General features: G+C 35.4%; 1 protein-coding gene across 6 annotated transcripts; it reads left to right on the top strand.

Moving 5' to 3' along the window:
* The first annotated feature begins 1,068 nt into the window (after window positions 1-1,068).
* Window positions 1,069-20,603, top strand: LOC145958259 (uncharacterized). Of its 6 annotated transcripts, none has more exons than XM_083075034.1 (9): window positions 1,094-1,682; window positions 1,761-2,088; window positions 2,776-2,891; window positions 3,308-3,374; window positions 3,460-3,777; window positions 3,936-4,015; window positions 4,231-4,913; window positions 5,829-10,294; window positions 11,210-11,412. In XM_083075034.1, exons 1-2 carry the CDS (start codon window positions 1,273-1,275, stop codon window positions 1,948-1,950), a joined length of 600 nt encoding a protein of 199 aa, XP_082931160.1. In that variant the 5' UTR covers window positions 1,094-1,272; the 3' UTR covers window positions 1,951-2,088; window positions 2,776-2,891; window positions 3,308-3,374; window positions 3,460-3,777; window positions 3,936-4,015; window positions 4,231-4,913; window positions 5,829-10,294; window positions 11,210-11,412. The 6 variants fall into 6 exon arrangements, with proteins under 6 accessions (XP_082931155.1, XP_082931150.1, XP_082931160.1 ...); XM_083075031.1 differs by having other exon boundaries at window positions 3,936-4,044; XM_083075040.1 differs by lacking the exon at window positions 4,231-4,913.
* The last annotated feature ends 854 nt before the right edge of the window (window positions 20,604-21,457 follow it).

The raw sequence follows: 21,457 nt of genomic DNA, 5'->3' as shown, positions 1-21,457 counted from the left end.
AATTTAATATTAGAAAATTTATTATGATTTTAGTTATAATTTTTATTATGTTTTGATTTAATATTGGATTTATTTTGATTATAAAACATAGTAAATAAAATCTAAAATGTGTATCAATATATTTGATAAAAATATTTAATTAATTTTTAGTTTCCCTCTAAAACCCCAGGTGAAATTGGAGAAGATCAGTAGCGGTGTGCCTGTAGCCCATCCCTGACAGTGGATATTATCCGTAGATAAGTTCTGTAGGGAAAACATATTTTTATTATCTTTTCATTTTTATTTATTATAAAATAATTAGAATATTTAATTTAACATCATTAAAAAAATAATCATTATAAAATTTATTTTTTTTAGTTTAATTATTTATTATAATACTTTTTAGTTACCGTATTTATCAAAAAATTATTTTAATTAAATATAGTTTAGAATTTTAATATATAGTAAATTTAATATTAGAAAATTTATAAATATTTTAGTTATAATTTTTGTTATCTTTTGATTTAATATTGGATTTCTTTTGATTATGAAAGATAGTAAATAAAATCTAAAATCTGTATGAGTTTATTTGATAAAAAAGTTTAATTAATTTTAATATATAATAAATTTAATATCAAAATATTTACCTGGATTTGAGTTATGATTGTTATAATCATTTGATTTAATATTGGATTTTATTTATTATAAAACATAATAAATAAAATCTAAAATTTGTAGTAATTTCTTTGATACAAATATGTAATTAATTTTAATATATAATAAATTTAATATCATAATATTTATTATAATTTTAGTTATGATTTATATAACTAAAATAGAATAGAATAGTATGTTAATTACTATATGAAGTGATTTCTTGTAGATTTATTTGTCAATTTATAATTATATATTATCTCAATTATCTATGATAATTTGTCAAAATTAAATTAATTGGAAAAGCATTATTAAAATGGTCTTTTGTATTTATTTGGTACTTTCTCTGGACCTTAATTTTTGTGTTTAGACTTTTTCTTTTGTTTCAATTTTTATTTTTATTTTTATGTACATGGCAGAAACCAAAATCTAAAAAATTTCAGCTTACCTCTAAAACAAATCCCAAAATCTGGAATTTCCCTCTAAAACTTTCAGCTTACCTCTCCAAAAAAATAAAAAAAATTTTGATTTCCCTCCCTAAAAAATCACAAACCCAACAACTGCCTCCCTAAAAAATCAAGAAACCCACGGTTTCTCTTCTCCGAAGAAACCCTTCGAAATCCTTAAGCACCATGAGGAATGAAAGGCTCTAAACATAAAGAAGAAGAGTCATACACCACACTTCCACTTCCACTCTGGCTCTCCCTCTGCCACCGCAGGCCATGGCGGCCTCCGCCCCTCCAACAGCGCAGCGGCCCAAGCGCAGCGGCCCAAGCGTCCAGTAGCCAGGTGGGGTTCATGTTCATCCCCACTAGCGAGATCGATGTTGGGCGGACGCAGTACATGGCAGCCACCTTCTCCGTGCAGTCGTTCCCCCTCTCGGCATCCCAAAGGCTGAGCCCCATGCTGCCGAACTATGACAGAGTGGGCTTCAACTATGGGCTGAGGGTCCAGCCCACTATGGAGATCGAGTCTAAGCTGGAAATGGCGGGGCGTGTTCGAGTCTTGCACTTTTTCACACATCGCGTTTACGCCAAAGCCGGTTGCAGGTATTCTTAACATTCCCCCTTCCTCCCTCTCTCTAGGGTTTCGCCTCATGTTTTCCCTTTTTCCCTTTCTCAAATTAGGGTTCCAGCGAGCATGGCGGAGGGTCTTGCCAGCCCTGGCTGCGACAGCCACGAGAACGGCAACCACAACCCTCGCTCCAATGTCTGCGAGCAAGACAGGTACCTTCCCATCACCAACATAAGCCGCATCTTGAGGAAGGCTCTACGAGTGATGGGACGACCACGGCCTCGGTTCTTGCACGTGAGATAATTAATCTCGGGCTTCTAAGTGAGACTTTTGGGGCTAACCCTGTCTCTCTCAAGAGAGGGATTGATAAAAGTGTGCAGGGGTTGGTGGAGGAGTTAGAGAAGAAGGCTAGGCTTGTTAAGGGTGGAGATGATATCAAAGGTGTGGATTGTTTCGTGTTTTTTTTCTGGATTGTTTCGTGTTTTTTTTTTATATTAATTTTTTATTTTATTTAATTTAATTACTCTGCGAGCAGGGGGTTTTAACATTCGAAGTTGTGCAAATCTTGTTATTAGAGTTTATGAAAATCTTAGAGTTTGTGGAAATCGTAGAGTTTACAAAATTGAGGTCTATGATTTGGTATTTTGGGGTCTCAATGTTATTGAGGGGTTTTTGATCATGGTCGTCGTTTCTTTTTCTATTAATATTTTGTTTGTCTTTTTAATTATCTGATTGCCGATTGTGTTGATTCATATGAATATTTACTGTGTTGATTCGTATGAATATTTGTGATTTGTGCTGTGTGATTGTTGGTTTTGTGAGTTCAGTTTTTGATGCTTGAGTTTATTCATCTGAGACAATCTTCCATAAGACTTTAAATTATTTGGTGTTTTTACTGGAATTTTATTTTGGGTTTGACTTTCTAGAGGGTTCATTTATAGTCATGTTTTTATTATTAGAGCTTCAGGTTTGTGATGTATGTTGTTTAATATGGTCTTGTGGTTTGTTTTGTTCCAGTCAATCATCAAATTAATTGATCAGTTACTTGCTAACCATTCTCTATGATTTTTGAAGTGAGCAATTTGTATAGAAGTTGAAAAGGACTGTATAATTGTTTTTTTTTTGCAGGTTTTATGTAATTTGAGTTCGGGTTGTCAAGAAATAATTGATGGATGATGATAGTAGAAATGGATAAGATGTCTGCTCCTTCATCAAGGGAGCGTGCACAACGCCTCTATGAAAAGGTATTTTTTTTTCTCTCTTTTTGATCATTATTTGCCTGATCAAATGTTATTGTATAAGATGGGGTGAATTGGAAACTATCTTTTGTTTGTGTTTTATTGTTGAGCATTATTTGTTTTGTCAACATTAAGTTGGAAACTATGGCAAATAGTCAATTATGGCTTTTATCTTTCTCATCTTTTGTCTTAATCTGAATTTGATGCCAAACTGCATTTTGAAATGAGTTATCAATGATGCAATAGTTTTTTTTTTCTTTTATATTATTAACCAATTGTAAATTATTCTGCTTATAATTTTTTTTCTTCTACTTCCTGTCGATGTCTGGTTAATGCTTATTGGTGTTTGAGAATGCTAAATACTTACCCCAACGACTTCTTCTTCTTGTGGTTTTTGAGTACTTGGATTTGGTATGATTTAGGTACAAAGGGACTTTGAGGAACTCCCTTCCACAGCTTTTCGGCCGTTGCGTGACTCATTGAATGCGAGTGAGGGTCTATGTATTTTTGGTGCTATTCATAGGGTGTTTAAGTTTAGGATGTGTATTTGATTCCCTCTTATTTTTTCTGTTAGGTCTTTAGCTTTTCCATGCAGGGCTTTGGTAAAGAGTGCATGCCACGGGGTCAGTGCACCTTTGGAGCACGTTTGGAAGATGAAGAGATCAAGATATTGGCAGAGTTTGTCAAGTTACAGGCTGATCAAGGGTGGCCAAGTATAGAGACTGAAGAAAAGTGATTTAATACATGATTGGTTCAATTTATTTTAAAAGAATAATTGCTTATTTCTTTCAACTTTTTGAGGGAACCTTTGATAAATAAGTGATTATTTATTTAGAATTAAACTGAACCAAACATGCTATTAACTTTTGTTGCATCTTTTCATGATAAATAGGTACGTAATGATTGGTTTACAGTTAATTTGTATGCAGACATATACTGGCATGGAAATTTTGGAGTTGTTTATAAATTTTTTGATAGATTTTGGATTTGTATTCTTTTGTTAATGCTGTTTGGTGGCTTAACTGACCTTTGCAAATGGGTATGTCTCAGGTGGGAAGGTGGTGTACCAGACCACTAAGAAGAGGGCAAGCGGACCCAAATGCCCTATCACTTGAAAGAGGATCCAAGGGGTATGTGTAACATCCCAATTTTCAAAATGGTAATTACTATTATTATTATTATTATTACATAGTATTTGGTCATAATTTGAGGATTATCTTTTATTTCAATTGTAGCTAATTTACACTCCATTTATGATTAATTGTAGGTTTTAGAAAGATAGGTGTGTTAATGGACTTAATTAAATAGTTGAAAAACTTTCTTTTTGTTAAAATCGTTTTCGCAGGGCTGACTGGCAAGCCTCGGTTTTTGGGGCATAACTCGGTCTGTGGTTGTCCAAATGATGCAAACTTTGTATCAATGGAAAGCTAAGAGAAAATAGTATAACTGTTATGAAGAAACCATTTTCAAATTCCTTCATCTACCATGTTAAATATTCTAAACACCGCAACAGCTTTGACTCACGCTGGCAGCCTGACTCCTATTCACTAAAACGGTCATATCTGGAGTTATACACCTCCTTTTTCGGTGATTCCAAAACGACTGAAAAGATAACAGCCACGGCTAAAACTTTCATGAAGACCACCTGACCAAATTCTGCCATCTAGAAGGTCTAAATCATCGTGCTTAAGAACGTGTCCACTAAATCATCCACCAGCACCACTAACTCATCCAATAACTCCACTAATTCTTCTACCAACTCCACCAACTCCACTAATTCATTTCATATTACTCCACTAAGCCCATTTTACTTATATTTTAATGTGTTATGAAGGCTATAAATAGCCCTTCACTTCTCCATTGCAAACCATCCCTCAATTCTCATTCTCTCTTCTCTTCTACTCTCTCTCATTTCCTCTTCTTCTCTTTGAAGACCAAGAGGAATCCATAGGAGGAAGCTCTGGTCTATTTACAGTTCTGGTCCCTATCTAAGAAGAGAAGGTTCTGCTCAAGTTACTATTCATCCAGGTACGGGGGAAAAGGGGATTATTTATATGTAGAGTACATGAGGGAATTGGGTAGAGGAAGAATTTCTTAGGATTATGATTTTATAATTATTTTATTTGAAGAATCATTAGTTCTATTGAAATTATGTGTTGAGGTCTATAGATATGCCAAATTGTAGGAATAATGATCTGGGAAGAAAGAAGAAATCATAAGTGCTGTGAACTAGAATTTGGAATAATTATGAGTTTCACTGTTATATTAAATTGATTATCTTATTGATTATTATAATTTATGAATATTATTGCTATATTACTCGTTAAGAATGGATGATCTTGATGTGAATTGCTTGAGGGGTGTGTAAACCCTCATTTTGTTGGGCTTATCTGTTGTGTATGTGATGTGTATGTGATGTGGAATTATGTACGTGATGTGAATTTGAGTTATGAAATGAGAAGTGTGGAATGTGATTGAGATGTGAATGAGATGTGATTATGGTACTGATGACCAGGGGTGAGCACGACCCTAAGCTGATGGGTAGCGTGACCTTGGCACAGTATTATGTCAGGGGTGAGCACGGCCCTAGGCTACTAAAAAGGGTAGCGTGACCTTGGCACAGTGTTATGTCAGGGGTGAGCACGGCCCTAGGTTGGAAAAAGGGTAGCGTGACCTTGACATAGTGAAATTTGTGTGGATTATGAATGAATTGTAATGTTCAAGTGGATTGTGATGGATTGATGTAATTGTGAATTGAGATGTGAATATGATGAATGGTTGATAAATTATGATACACACACACACACACATATATATATAGATAAATGCTTATGAATATTTTATTAAATAATGAGTTATTATGAGATTATATTGTGATGTGTTTGTATGTACTTTGCATATAGATATTTTCTTTTCTCACCGTATAAACTGTGGATATTTTAGGAGAAGAAGATCCAGCTACGAGTGGCATCTAGGATGCCAACAGTTAAAATTCTGGGAATGCTCTCATCGGGGCAGAGGATTTCTAGGATGAAATATTTATGTGTATTTGGCACTGTAATATTGTTTTGAAAACAATTTGTAAAACTCTTGTGTTTTATGTTTTATATCTCTATTAATGTGATTGTCGAATTTTTTTATGTGAACCCTTTTACCAACTTAGAAAATTTAACCTTCTTAAATGTATTATAAATTTTTTTTTTCATATATGTGTTGGGGTAGTAAGGGTGTCACATTTAGTGGTATCAGAGCAGGCCGATCCAATCGGCCGTGAGTTATGAGTCTACTATGCTTGTTTGGTAGATTAATAATGTGATGAGATGATTGATGTGCTAATGTGATGATTAATTATGTTCTTATTTATTTATTTGTATGTATTGTATTCTCAGGATTTGTCTGATAGACATGATATAAATTGATGATGCTATTTTTGATTGATCTTTTCATAATTGCTTATTTGTTTGATACTTTTTGCTTACGTAAGAAGTAGTGATTGAGTAGTATCACTCGTATGGTGAGCTTATGTACCAATAGTACGGACAAAGCCTTGATAATCAACTAGAAATTATTGAGACCTTAGATTTGGATGATTTTTCAATAGTTTACGGTTAATGGAAGTTAGGAATCTATAGTAGTAGTGGTTGAATCCAAGGAGGTTGTATTTGAGAATTGGAGTTTTGATATTTTGATGAGAGATTGGTACGTTCCTTGAGTGTTGGTGCTTGCATGTTAACTTTTATGGTTGAGGTAGTATGTGAATTTTATTCTTTAAGTCCTTTGTGAGCTGTTTTGGTCTAGGATTTGTAATGAAAAACTTGAATATGAGTTAAGGTGGGAAGGAGTGAATTTGAAATGGTTGAGGTATTTTGTGAAATGTTAGTACACTACTGCTTTATGATATGGGGATTATTTTCGTTGAAATTCTGTTGTGCTAGTATGAGTATCATATGACAGACTCAGATTTTGTGGTCTTCATGAGAATTGTGGCTTGGGATATTATTTTTCCAATGGAACTAGAATAAGATAAAACAGAGGTCTAGAACCTTAGTTATGACTACTTTGGTGATCAGAAGTTTAGTTATAAGAGCTGAATATACTTGAAATGATTTCTGAATTTTTAGTTAGGAAGGTGATCTTTTTGAAATCTTATGCCTTCATAAGAATTGTAGCTTATTCATTTACCTTTCGTTTGAGATAGGTTTGAGATCATTTGGATGAGTATAACTCTGTGTGTCAGGTAGATATATGCTATCATGATATTTTTGAGATTTTAGGCATAACAAGGATAAAAATGGATTTGATGATGTTTTAAGGTCTGGTCACTGAAAGGTTGATTCAAATGATATGATTGGTTCATGGTGATAAATTCATACATATTTAGGGATGATATATGTGAAAGAGGTATTCTAATATGAATTGATATGCAAGTATGTGACCTTATGGATCAATTAGTGGATATTTGTGTGTTAATGAGAGGTTTTGACCTTAGGATGTGATACCATCATATTAGAGTTAAGTGTGAAGATATATCTAAGATAAACTTAGCTAGATTATGATTTTGATTGTATGAGGTGAGTGTTCTAGGCTATGTAATTTCTTGCGAAGGTATAACATAGAGCTATCTAAGGTAGAAGTTGTTCTTAAGTGAGAGATACCTAATTCAATTAGTAAAATTAAGAGTTTTCTTAGGATAATTTATAGGAGATTTATTAAGTAAATGTCTAAGGTAGCAGTTAGAGGTTTAGGCTACTCTCATTTCACTCGCCTCTACTGCAGGAATCGCTTTTGCTTTCTTTTCCTCTAGCTACTAAGACGTTTCAGTTCACTAAGTTGTCGTTTGCCTACCCATGAATTCAACAGTAGTTTGAAAGGCTAACCCATATTAGGAATTTCTGGACCTATGTTTATTTTAAGTACCTAAAACATTTTATCGCTTACTTCTCTAGGTCGCTTAGTATTACCTTTGACTGGATTGACTAAGAAAAAGTTGCCTTTGTGTGCATAACAAAGGAGAAGGTAGTTTTCAAACTATTAAGGAAGAATTGGCTAGTGTTAATACTACTAGATGTTAACAAAGACTTTTGTGGTATATAGTTATGCTTCTAAAGATAGGATCAGGAAGAGTGTTGTGGCAAGAAGAAAGGTAGAAGCTTATGATTCTAGGCAACTGAAAATTCATGAGAGGAATTACTTTACCCATAACTTTGAGTTAGCAGTTTTAATATGAATACTAAGATTTGAAAACACTACGTATATGATTCTAAGCTTGAGGTATTTAGCGATCATAATAGCTTTAAATATCTATTAACCAAAAGAAATAGTTAGAATTCGTTGAGAAATAAGATTTTGATCTTATTGATTATTCGGCCAAGCCATTATGGCAACCGATGTTTTGAGTAGTAAAACTTTATATTTATCTTCCTTTATGATTAGAGAAATGGATTTTTTTAGATTACTCCTAGTAGTGTGAAACTAGGTATGACTTGAGTAACAAGTGAATTCTTGAAAGAAATTGGAAAAGCATAATTAGTTGATTCATTTGGTGATAAGATATGAGGCTATAAGATAAAGTGATGAATAAGAGTTTAACTTGGGTGTAAATGGAGTGGTGAAATTAGAGATCTGATATGTACATGTAGTGAACTTACGCTTAGGTGGTTAATCTTTAGAAATAATCTTAATATCGTGACAGACGCCTTAATTATGTTGATCTTTGATATATCACTTTTGATGATTTAAGGGTTGGATTTGATTGAAGAATTTAAGACTTATGATTGGTGTTTGAGATTATCCTTAGGAGCATTGAATTGATTATATTTAAAGTGACTAGTAAATTAATGGATAAGATTAGAGAAGCCTAGGAGTCAGATCCTTTCTTAGGGAATCAAATAGAGAAGATTGGTAGTAGTACGTATAATCATTTCTGAGTAGAATCAATATTGTTTTAAGGAGCAAATTTGAATGCTAAGTAAACTTGAAAGGACATAAGAACTCTTCAAATTTATTTAGGAGTTACTAAAATGTATCAGAGTGGCGCAGCAGAAGCGTGATGGTCTAAGATGAGAATAGAAGTAGAGAAGTTGAATTAAGGTATGGAGAGTGAGTTTAAATTTGGAGTGGATGGAATTTTAAGATTTAAGGATAGGTTATACATTCATAGTGTGCTAGAGTTTAATAAAGCAATCCTAGAAGAAGGACATAAGAGTATTCTTAGTATCCATCCAGAAATCACTAAGATGTACCAAAATCTTAAAAAGATATTTTGGTGGCCTTAAGTGTAGAGAGGAATAGAGGATGGTGTGTACTCATATTTAGTATAGTATAAGTCTGAGACAAAACATCAGAAGCCTTTAGGACTTTTGTAGCCTTTAGATGTTCCTATTTGGAAATGAGATAATGTGTCTAGACCTTGTTGTGGGTTTTCCTAGGAAGTTTAGAAAGAATCTTGAACAAGTCATAGTCAAACCTCTTCGTTGCGGAAATTCGAGGACGAATTTCTTAAAAGGGGGGAAGTATTGTAACATCCCAATTTTCAAAATGGTAATTACTATTATTATTATTATTATTACATAGTATTTGGTCATAATTTGAGGATTATCTTTTATTTCAATTGTAGCTAATTTACACTCCATTTATGATTAATTGTAGGTTTTAGAAAGATAGGTGTGTTAATGGACTTAATTAAATAGTTGAAAAACTTTCTTTTTGTTAAAATCGTTTTCGCAGGGCTGACTGGCAAGCCTCGGTTTTTGGGGCATAACTCGGTCTGTGGTTGTCCAAATGATGCAAACTTTGTATCAATGGAAAGCTAAGAGAAAATAGTATAACTGTTATGAAGAAACCATTTTCAAATTCCTTCATCTACCATGTTAAATATTCTAAACACCGCAACAGCTTTGACTCACGCTGGCAGCCTGACTCCTATTCACTAAAACGGTCATATCTGGAGTTATACACCTCCTTTTTCGGTGATTCCAAAACGACTGAAAAGATAACAGCCACGGCTAAAACTTTCATGAAGACCACCTGACCAAATTCTGCCATCTAGAAGGTCTAAATCATCGTGCTTAAGAACGTGTCCACTAAATCATCCACCAGCACCACTAACTCATCCAATAACTCCACTAATTCTTCTACCAACTCCACCAACTCCACTAATTCATTTCATATTACTCCACTAAGCCCATTTTACTTATATTTTAATGTGTTATGAAGGCTATAAATAGCCCTTCACTTCTCCATTGCAAACCATCCCTCAATTCTCATTCTCTCTTCTCTTCTACTCTCTCTCATTTCCTCTTCTTCTCTTTGAAGACCAAGAGGAATCCATAGGAGGAAGCTCTGGTCTATTTACAGTTCTGGTCCCTATCTAAGAAGAGAAGGTTCTGCTCAAGTTACTATTCATCCAGGTACGGGGGAAAAGGGGATTATTTATATGTAGAGTACATGAGGGAATTGGGTAGAGGAAGAATTTCTTAGGATTATGATTTTATAATTATTTTATTTGAAGAATCATTAGTTCTATTGAAATTATGTGTTGAGGTCTATAGATATGCCAAATTGTAGGAATAATGATCTGGGAAGAAAGAAGAAATCATAAGTGCTGTGAACTAGAATTTGGAATAATTATGAGTTTCACTGTTATATTAAATTGATTATCTTATTGATTATTATAATTTATGAATATTATTGCTATATTACTCGTTAAGAATGGATGATCTTGATGTGAATTGCTTGAGGGGTGTGTAAACCCTCATTTTGTTGGGCTTATCTGTTGTGTATGTGATGTGTATGTGATGTGGAATTATGTACGTGATGTGAATTTGAGTTATGAAATGAGAAGTGTGGAATGTGATTGAGATGTGAATGAGATGTGATTATGGTACTGATGACCAGGGGTGAGCACGACCCTAAGCTGATGGGTAGCGTGACCTTGGCACAGTATTATGTCAGGGGTGAGCACGGCCCTAGGCTACTAAAAAGGGTAGCGTGACCTTGGCACAGTGTTATGTCAGGGGTGAGCACGGCCCTAGGTTGGAAAAAGGGTAGCGTGACCTTGACATAGTGAAATTTGTGTGGATTATGAATGAATTGTAATGTTCAAGTGGATTGTGATGGATTGATGTAATTGTGAATTGAGATGTGAATATGATGAATGGTTGATAAATTATGATACACACACACACACACATATATATATAGATAAATGCTTATGAATATTTTATTAAATAATGAGTTATTATGAGATTATATTGTGATGTGTTTGTATGTACTTTGCATATAGATATTTTCTTTTCTCACCGTATAAACTGTGGATATTTTAGGAGAAGAAGATCCAGCTACGAGTGGCATCTAGGATGCCAACAGTTAAAATTCTGGGAATGCTCTCATCGGGGCAGAGGATTTCTAGGATGAAATATTTATGTGTATTTGGCACTGTAATATTGTTTTGAAAACAATTTGTAAAACTCTTGTGTTTTATGTTTTATATCTCTATTAATGTGATTGTCGAATTTTTTTATGTGAACCCTTTTACCAACTTAGAAAATTTAACCTTCTTAAATGTATTATAAATTTTTTTTTTCATATATGTGTTGGCGTAGTAAGGGTGTCACAGTATGTATATTTTTTTTTATTTATTTTGTCTTCTTTTTCATATTGCCTTTGAATACTAAGGATCAGTGATTTGTTGTGAAGAATCTAATTTGTATATATGAAAATTAGTATACTTAGAGATCTGGGTATTTATAAAATTACTGAATGTATCTGATAGGCATGCTTTGTACTCAGGGGAAATTTGTCTATCTTGTGTCTTGTGAAATTGTTGAGATGGAAAATTTCTGGATGATTCTTATTTTTTTCCCTTCAATTTTGGTTCAGTGCCTAATTGATTGTTTTTTGTGACGGGTATGTATCTATTGAGGACAGGTTGTGGGAATGAGATTGAGCTGCTTTTCTTAATGATTTTTCTCAGTTATCTGATTGGAATGGGTGTTGGTATGGACATTTTAAGGAGGTGTTTTGGATGCTATAATTTTCAAGTCCTTTGGGTGTTTGTTGGTAGCCTTAATTCTTAGATAACTGAATTCAGATTTTGAATGTTAATGAGTTGTGTGTAATGCGGTGAACACTTTTTTGAAATGATTTTTATCAGTTATCTGATTGGAACGAGTTTTGATTATGGCTTATTGTTGTAAGCTCCTGGCCAAGCTTATGAGTAAGCTTTCACTTAATATGAACATATTGAATAATGATGTTTGGGAGAACTTATTTACATTTTGTTTAGGCTTGGGACAGTTAATAATAATAGCTTATGATGTATACAATTTTTGTTTCAACTTATTCCAATAGTAATGAGTTATTATATACAGTAGATTAATTGTACAAATTAAATACGCATGATCTTGAATCAATAATTGTTCCATTAACATACTATAAACGCATTTTTCAATGATTGTTTGCATCTGATAGGATTATATAGCAGACTTAGTTACTTGTTATTAAATTTCAGAAGACAAATGTTATTGTTTAGTCCAGAGTAATAGGCTCTGGTAATCGATTACAGTACTTGGTAATCGATTACCAGAGAACCTTTTAATAAGTAAATTTCGAACATATGATTTTCATTGTCTAGTAATCGATTACATGTATAGGTAATCGATTACCAGACTCTTAAAAACAATGGTTTCCTCAAATTTAGTCATCAATAGTTAGTGAGGGATTCATCCCAGTTAGTGACGGATAAAATCCATCGCAAATTGTGACGGAATTCTGGCGTCGCAAATTGTGACGGATTCTACTTAATTAAAGTCATCACAGTTTGTGACGGATTTAATCCCTCACAAATTGCGAGGGATTTAATCCCTCGCAAATTGTGACGGATTCTACTTAATTAAATTCATCACAGTTTGTGACGGATTTTTATTAATTTCTAAACATTTATTATTAGAAATTAGTGACGGAAATTATACCGTTTGTGATGCCTTAATTCCGTCACTAATTGTGACGGAGAAAATAATTCGTCACTAAATATTTTGTGACGCCAAATTTTGTGACGGAATCATTTCCGTCACAAATTCCGTCACTAATTGATTTGTGACGGATTTTATCAAAATTAGTGACGGATTTTTTCCCTCTCTAATTTTAATTTTTCTAGTAGTGTTAAAGCCTAAACATTCTTCCCAATCTTTCAGGAAACAACAAATTAAAGTATATATATATTTTTTTAATTTTGAGCACCAATTAATCTTCTTGTTGGTTTATGCTGGATATATCCATCTTTGTTGTAACACCCCGATTTTCATAGATTATACGAAGGTTCAAAGTCCAATAATGGTGATTTAGTAGCCTAGAATGGGTCATTCCCAAACTGGAACGGGCCGTTCCAAACTACTAAAGAGACCTATTTTTGGTACCCCAGTACAGGCCGTTCCCAAACTGGAACGGGTCGTTCCAAACTATTAAAATGGCCTATAACCCTAGTTGGGAACGGGTCATTCTGGTTTAAGAATGGGTCGTTCCAAACATGACCGTTGTGAGTTAATCTTAACCCTAGAACAGGCCGTTCTGGTTCGAGAACGGGCCGTTACAGATGCGAATTTTTACACATGACGATTGAGTCAATAGCGGACCATTCTGGATCCGAAACGGGCCATTCTGGCCACGCCTGACGGCTATAAATAGCACACTCTGGCACTCCTAAAAGCACATTTTTCACTTCTAACTTCTTTTTCTTCTACACTCTTTGAAGACCAAAGGGAACCCATAAGAGGAGACCAGCAAGATCCTGCTTCAGTTTTAGCTACTACTTATCGTGGTAAAGGGGGAGTGAGAAACCTCGCTCTGGGTGTGGGAATGTATGTTGGGTAGTGGGATTGGCCTCAATCCTATGTTTGTTGTATGCTCATATATAAGGGGTTTTTTCCAATTGTATTTGTTTCATCTCTGTTTCTCCTTGAATGTTCTAATTGATGTAATTAGTATGTATGTATGAGTAGTGTTTGTGTTTGGAATATAATTGCAGACTTTGGTGTTCCTATGAGTTCCTATGGGAAACCTTAAGAGAATGCATTTGTGATTGTAAGAGGAGGGTGGTTGATGAGGCAATTATATGAGTAAATTGTATTATTTTAAATGTTTATTGTATGAATTGGGGTGCTCTGTGGGTTCCTGAGAGAACCTTATGAGAAACAGGAAAAATATGAATGTTTTCTGTTTTTCTTTCTAATTGTTCTGTTGTATTCCTTGTTGGATGAGATGTACGAATATGTGTTTGATTTCATAAACAGATATGTTTTGATATGAATTAAAATGCTTTGTGGAGACTATGTGAAGATGATGAGATAATGTGAAATGTGAATATGAGACATGAGATATGAGGATATGTGATAATGTTATATGACAATGAGACATGATAATGTTATATGATAATGAGACATGATAATGTGATATGAGAATGCATATAGTCTTGACTGACATGCATCATTTGCATAAATTTTTTTAAGGGTACGATATAGAATACACCACTAGGAAGGCCCTCTTGCGTAAAAGCTTGGGGATTATTCCTTGGGGATAAATCAGTTTGGAAGTCCTAGTCTCTCCCATTATGTGTATGGGATGTATCTTGCGCAGCTTAGCTATCCCGACTAGACCCTGGTAGTATATCTTTCTAGTGAGAGCGACATGTACTCCTAGACTACTCTCATGTATTGCTAGCGACAATAAGCCATGTGATATGTGTTACTAGCACCACATTCATGATAATATGTAGTCTGTGTCCATTACATGTGCATTTTAATGTTATATGTTAAAGTGATTTTTATGCCTTTGATGAGTGAAATGTAATATTGTTTTTAATCTATCTATGCTATGTACATATACATGTTTTGTTTGCGTTTGGCTATCCGATGTATATTCCTACACCGTGAGCCAAAGTGAGATGTTTCTCACTCCCTTTTCTTTTGTGTTGTTTCCTTTGATTGTTGTACAGGTGATTATCACCATGAGGATGAGGATGTTGGTGATGAAGCTCACGCTTCTATGTTAGACTTTGCTATGATAGGACATGTGACATCGGGGCGTAGATAAGATTAGATTAGAAAGTTGTTCTTATTGAATTATTTTGGAAAAGTACATTACTTTTTTAGATAAGGACAACACTCCATAGCTAAATGACCATAAAAGGACAAAAAGGTTCCTAGGTTTCTGCTAAATTCAGATACAACTGTTAACAAGGCAAAAAGAATTCATGCAAGGTCTATTACAGGAAGCAACATTTAATGCAAGAATCTGAGCATTAAATGAAAAGATCAAACCAGTCATAAAAAACTACAACTGCTTCAACGGACACTTACAACGGGCAGATTTCACAAGACTATATATAGGTCACAACGTCGAACCTGAAAAGGCTGGCTATTTGGCTCGAAATGGTTCAAGCGAGAAGAAGAGTGATATCCAACCTATGATGCAACAAAACCAGAGATAGAGCGTATATAGTCAACTTTACCACAATGTACTCATCTCTGTAAACTAAGGAAGTTCAAAACATTTACTTCTTAGGAACAAACCTTAGTGAGCGTGCCAATTTATGTATCCTCCCCATGAGAGTAAACCAAACACTCAATCGTTGTAAAGACTAAGATCGCACACCTTAGTGAGTGTAGAAACCTATATATCCTCTCTATAAGAGTAACCCATACACTCAAATCAAATTTGCTTAGTCAACATCGTAAAGCCTGAAGAGGCTAGGAAAAGAATACTTGTAAAGCCTCGAGAGGCTTGTCAAAGAATACTCACTACGAGCTAGAAGTGGTTGAGTAAAGAATAATAGCATCAATGAGTGAAGTCAACGGGCTAGGAGTTGGTCGAGAATACTCACTAAGAGCCAGAAGTGGCTAATCAAAGAATACTAGCGCTAGTGAGTGAAGCTGGCGGGCCAGGAGTTGGTCGAGAATACTCAATGAGAGCCAAAAGTGGATGAACAAAGAATATTAGCTTCAGCAAGTGAAGTAGACGAACCATAAGTGTTTGAGAATACATGGGCAACTAGAAGTGGTTTAAGAATACTAGCGCCTAAGAGTGAAGTAGACGAGCCAGAAGTGGTTGAGAATACTTGGGACCAGGAGTGGTCGTGACCTGGTGGTCTATAATACTCACTACTAGCCTAAAGAGCCTGAATAAACAATACTTGCACTTTATTTAATTGATTTTAAATATTGAAAACTTTGTCCAATGCTTATTGTCTATCAAAACTATATTCAAACGAAAATCATCCTTGTTTCATTTGAAAGAACGGTTTTTGCTTAAAAAGTATTTTCTCTTAGCAGACGATAAAATTCCCAGATGCAAATGATTCTGCTGAACCAATCCTGGGTAGTTTCTGTTTAACCTTGACCAACACCATTTGACCGGACTAAAGAGAGCCTTATTGCGAAAAGTTTTTAAAATGCCTTTGTTCACAGATACACATATTCAACCCCCCCTTCTATGTGTTTTTCTGCTAACTTCAATTGGTATCAGAGCTTGACCCCTTGGGTTGAGCATCTAACAATGCAGGGAACACAACGATCCATGGAAAAACAAAGGACGAATGGAAACTGAAGAGCAAGGAAGACGAACAACCCGTATAGGAAAACTTGGTATCAAATTATTAACCTCATTAATACATGTTGCTTATGTTATAAGAATAGATCATATCTCATGGGTTAGGATGTTATACATATATATATATGTTTGTCATCTAAGTTCGTCTAGAACACAATGGGACAACCAACGTGGAAAGTCACTACGTTTAAACACACCTCAGAGTGCAGTAAGAAAATTACTGTCTGGAAAGCTTCGTATAATGAAGTGTCTAGGGAATTTCCCTTGCGTCTAAATTTTTTTGTCTGATATATCCCTATTTAATGACCTTCATTATTAAATAAAGACCTTGTTGAGAACAGTCAGAGACAAACATTCTCCAATTTTAGAGAATTAAAACTCTTAAGTAAATAAATAACAAATCGTCATTTAGGGTTTCTCTATTGAAAAGACACATCCCTTACCCTAAATTTAATGCACATTGCACATCAATCTGCACGAGGATGACAAAAAGGTGCCACGTCATACGAATCATAAGGCAAATAAAAATAGAAAATATCCTTTTTTTTTTTTTCAAAAAACCTTATATCTACCTTCATATTCGAAAACGTACTCCCTATGCCTCATACCCTTGAAACTCTAACTCTTCATCTTTGTCTTAAACCTCTAAACCCTAATCTCTCATCTCAGAAAACCCTCTCTTCCACTACAATGGCCGCTCAAATTGAAAACGTCGCAAATGTGGATATTCCCGCATAAATGCGTGAAGCTACTAACTATGCTCACACCTTCTCTACAGAGGTAAAGCCAGTCATGTACTTAGAGCATCACTTCGACATTAACAAAATGCAGGGATGAGGAATAACTATCTATGAGGATTTGGCTAACTGTGAAATTCTTGGGTACTTCAACATTAAGGAAGTTGTTTACCCTGGGTTAAAAACATTTTACGAATCATTGAGGATCCATCAAGGGTGTTTCAAAGGAAAGGTACTCGAAATAAGAGTCGAGATCTCCCTTTTCACCATCGCTCAAGCGGTTAGATGCGAGAGAGCTGGAAACATCTACTAGGAAGAGTGGATGTCTAATGCTTGTGGGTTGACAAAAGTCACCAAAGCTCTTCACAAACAAGGTGAGAGAGGACCGATAATCTATAACAAGCTTGATGACAAAGGAAAATTTATCAACAAATTTTGAAAAATCAATCTTTCATAAGATAGGTGGCAAGGATATCATATCAGACATGCCCAAGTTTTGTCTATTCCAGATGATGACTGGAACCACCTTTGACCTGTCTCAAATACTATTTTAGCATTGGAAAGGGTGCTTGAAAGATTGCAAGAATTTCATAGTTTCATAGTTCATACCATGCTTCTAAACAAAATCCTCTGGGATCAAAACATCTAGCACACGTTCCACATGCTTGGAAACGAGCAGGAGAAGTAGAAGATCGTGGATATGGGGTTAAACAAATGACTACAGCCAATCGTCTTCGGAAAGGCTAATATGGGGAAGATGCCTGTAAACTACATCGTTCCTGATCCCACCGAAATAATAGAAATAAAGAAGGAGATTGGAGAAGAGTAGCGTGCGACGCGATCAACAAGGAAACGTCAATCATCTACATCTCCCATGAAGGTTAAACCTTTGGCTACTGTAGCACCAACAGCTAGACGGAGAATGGTTCTTCAATTAGAAAAAGAATCCGCGTCTGATGTTGAGAACAACCAACTCATCAGGAAGGTCGTAAAAAGAAAAGCCTTGTTACCTCCTCTTGCACCACCTCAATCCACAAAGAAAAGGGTCATAAAGCTTGCATCAAAAGTGGTGGCTAAACCTACGTCTGAAGTTCTCACTCCTTCAGCTCAGATGAAAATTTCTGCAAATGTTCCCTCTCATCTCATCACTATACATTCCTCTTTTGTAAGTGACATTTCTCTATCTTATTTTCCTTTAACCTCTCATATACTTGGTCTAATCCAAAAACTTCTATATAGGCTGCTTTTGTAAATACTGTGGACCTAAGAAAAAGAAAGACGACAATTAGGGCCGATCGCAAAGTCTTGCCCCCAAAGTCCATTCCTTCCACTCTAACATGGCGGCCAATAAACTTGCTGATTCCAGAAAGTATGGATTCCAAGACGGATCTATACTTCATCATGTTCCTTGGAGTTGCTGATCCTGAAGGAAAAACAGAGTTATTTTAGGAGAATCAACTTACCACAAACAAAGACGCAACGAAGAGAAACAAAATTGGTCTACGATCAAAGCTACGACCATACATTATCGATAGGACAATAAATGTTTTATGTGGACTTTACCCCATCAACTGGGCAGGATGCTATGTATTTCAAAAACCCACTACATATGCTCTGGGATACTACAGACCTTTGTACTCTTGGCTTGAAGAAGGCTCAATCATACTGGAAGCTGAAGGAAATCCTCAGCGTGATTCGCAAGGGAACACCCACAAGTATGAAGCCATTCTTCTAAAATAGGCCACATATGAACCAGAGTACTACTACCAGAGTCAACCTCCTCCTCTTGCTCCTTTCTCTATACTCACTTATCCGCCTGGCTTTGGACTCAAGGAGAAGTCTCCTCCATCCTCTCCATAAAAGGTTGAAGTCTAATCCACGTGCACTTCGTCTGAGCAATATCATCTGGAGCGTTTTCCTATCCTTACCATCACTAACCCTCACAAGAAATTGGAAGAAGAAGAAGCTCCCACATCTGACAGAAAAGAACTTCTTGTGCTAATATACGAATACGAGGAAGGGGAATACACGTGCACTCCTTATTGCCCTAACATTCCCTTCTCCCCATCAGAGGCCTACCTGGCTCTCTCACCTAGCACAATCACGACTTTTCCTCCACCAACCTTCAAAAGGAAAATCTATCCAGGAGGGATAATCAAGTCCAAAACTGCATGGACTCCACCATAAGATACCCCTTAGCTCATACTTCCTCTACACCAACAACCATCCTCTTCATCTCCCAAACTTAACAACAAAACCTCATCCACTACAACCGATCATCTGAGAAAACCACCACCATCGGTACCAAAGGTAGAATTTATCAATCTACCAACAAATTCACCCCTATACATATATGTCTTTATCGCTCTCTATGTGTCCAACTATGCTGCATTTGGCCATTTGTGCCTCTGTATAGATACACAGATATAGCTATATTTACCTCATTCCCTATACACAAATCAAGACACTCCAATTTTTGTCTATCCTGATCGAGTCTACCCCCACCTTCCCCCAATCAATCCAAACAAGATGAAGGATCATGCGCTGCATTTAGGACAATGCCCAAACCATCAAGAGTTGAGATCCGCTATTATAAAGGAGTAAACTTGGACAGGCAACAAGACCTTGCCAGAGTGCTACAATACACTGAAGACGATGCTGAAAAGTTCTATCAGAACTTCATGTACAAGTGTAATCAAAAAGTAAGTTTGTTTGGATTCTCAGATGAAGAAAAGGCTAAGACATCCATGCTACGCGGGTATCGCTGGATGACCCCCTATAGACTGATGCACTTCAGTGACACATCTGCCACCTATCTTCATAGACGACGTGGGCTAGATCGTGATGTTCTTAGCAAAAGATACCTCATTCATTCCGCACTCTTCAACTTAGATCTCTATAAGGACGAATGGAAGGTTGTCACAGACACATGGCATAAGGTTGCGTATAAGTTGTGCAAGGTCATTCCACCATGGAAACCTGGGATTCCTAAACCTTGGGATGCTCCCTTTAAAGTAGCACAACTTGAATCGACTGAGCCTATTTCTGCTGAGCCAATTTCAGCTTCTACGCCTATGGAAGGTCTCCCATCTGCTTCTAAACAAACACAACAATATGTCTCACTTGATACTTTTAACGACTTCAAAGCAGATCTGAACAGCAAGTTGGATACTCTATTCAACTTGGTGGCATCTCAGCTCTCCAAGGATCCACCTCCATCATCTTGATCATTTTGGAGAAACTAGCTTAGGGATTGCTAAATTAAGGGGAGAGTAGTTTGATGCATTTTTTTGTTGTTGTTGGTTTTGGATTGCATTTATCTTTCTCATTGTACACATTAAACAATTCAATTCAATACAACTCTATTTTCTTTCAACTATATTAAGCTATGAAATACCTTAATCTTATTATGATTTTGTTATTGATTAATGCTCTATCTTGATATCGTAACCCTGATATTTTTGATGATTACAAAGGGGGAGAAATAGAAATGAATTAATTAATCAGATGTGTTAAATAAATCAAAAACATCTAAGGAATAATCAAGTAAGGGGGAGCGTTTATATTAAGGGGGAGAGTTGTAATACATTGTTTAAGGAATAATCAAGTAAGGGGGAGAACTTATACGTAGGGGAGAGTTGTAATACATTGTTAATATGCGAACTCGCTACAAATTAAGCATTGCTCTGATTTAACGGTTTTAGGGTTTATCTGAAATAATTTGATCAATTATATTTGTCATCATCAAAAAGGGGGAGATTGTTAAGTCAGACGAAACAATTCCCAGTAAGGTTTTGAGTGAGACAAATATAATACATGTTGTTATCTCTAACTTAGTGTTTCAGAAAAATATAAGTACAGGTAAAATGAAGAACAAGCATATGCATTAGACAATACAAAATGACAGACGAAAGCTTCAAATAGACAGTCAGGATAAAGCTTCAAGCACCTGAACAAAATTGATCAATCATTGAGACTAAGCATAATCCCAAGACAGATGAAAGGCCAACACAAGCATCCAACAAGGCCAAATCAAGAACAAGGAAAAAGTGTGTCAAGCATAACCTAAAGTGCAACATAAAGACTCAGACGAAGGTTGGTCAAAGATTAGAAGAAAGTCAACAACATATCGAATGAAGGACAACACAAACTGATAAGCATTCTAGAAGGAATTGAAAGTCTGACCATATACTAGTTGACTAGACGAAAAGAAAAGTCAATGCATTAATAACA

Source organism: Cajanus cajan, chromosome 1, assembly GCF_000230855.2.
Source record: "Cajanus cajan strain Asha chromosome 1, NIPB_CcT2T_4, whole genome shotgun sequence".
Taxonomy (NCBI): Eukaryota; Viridiplantae; Streptophyta; class Magnoliopsida; order Fabales; family Fabaceae; genus Cajanus; species Cajanus cajan.
This window is presented reverse-complemented; position numbering and strand designations above follow the sequence as displayed.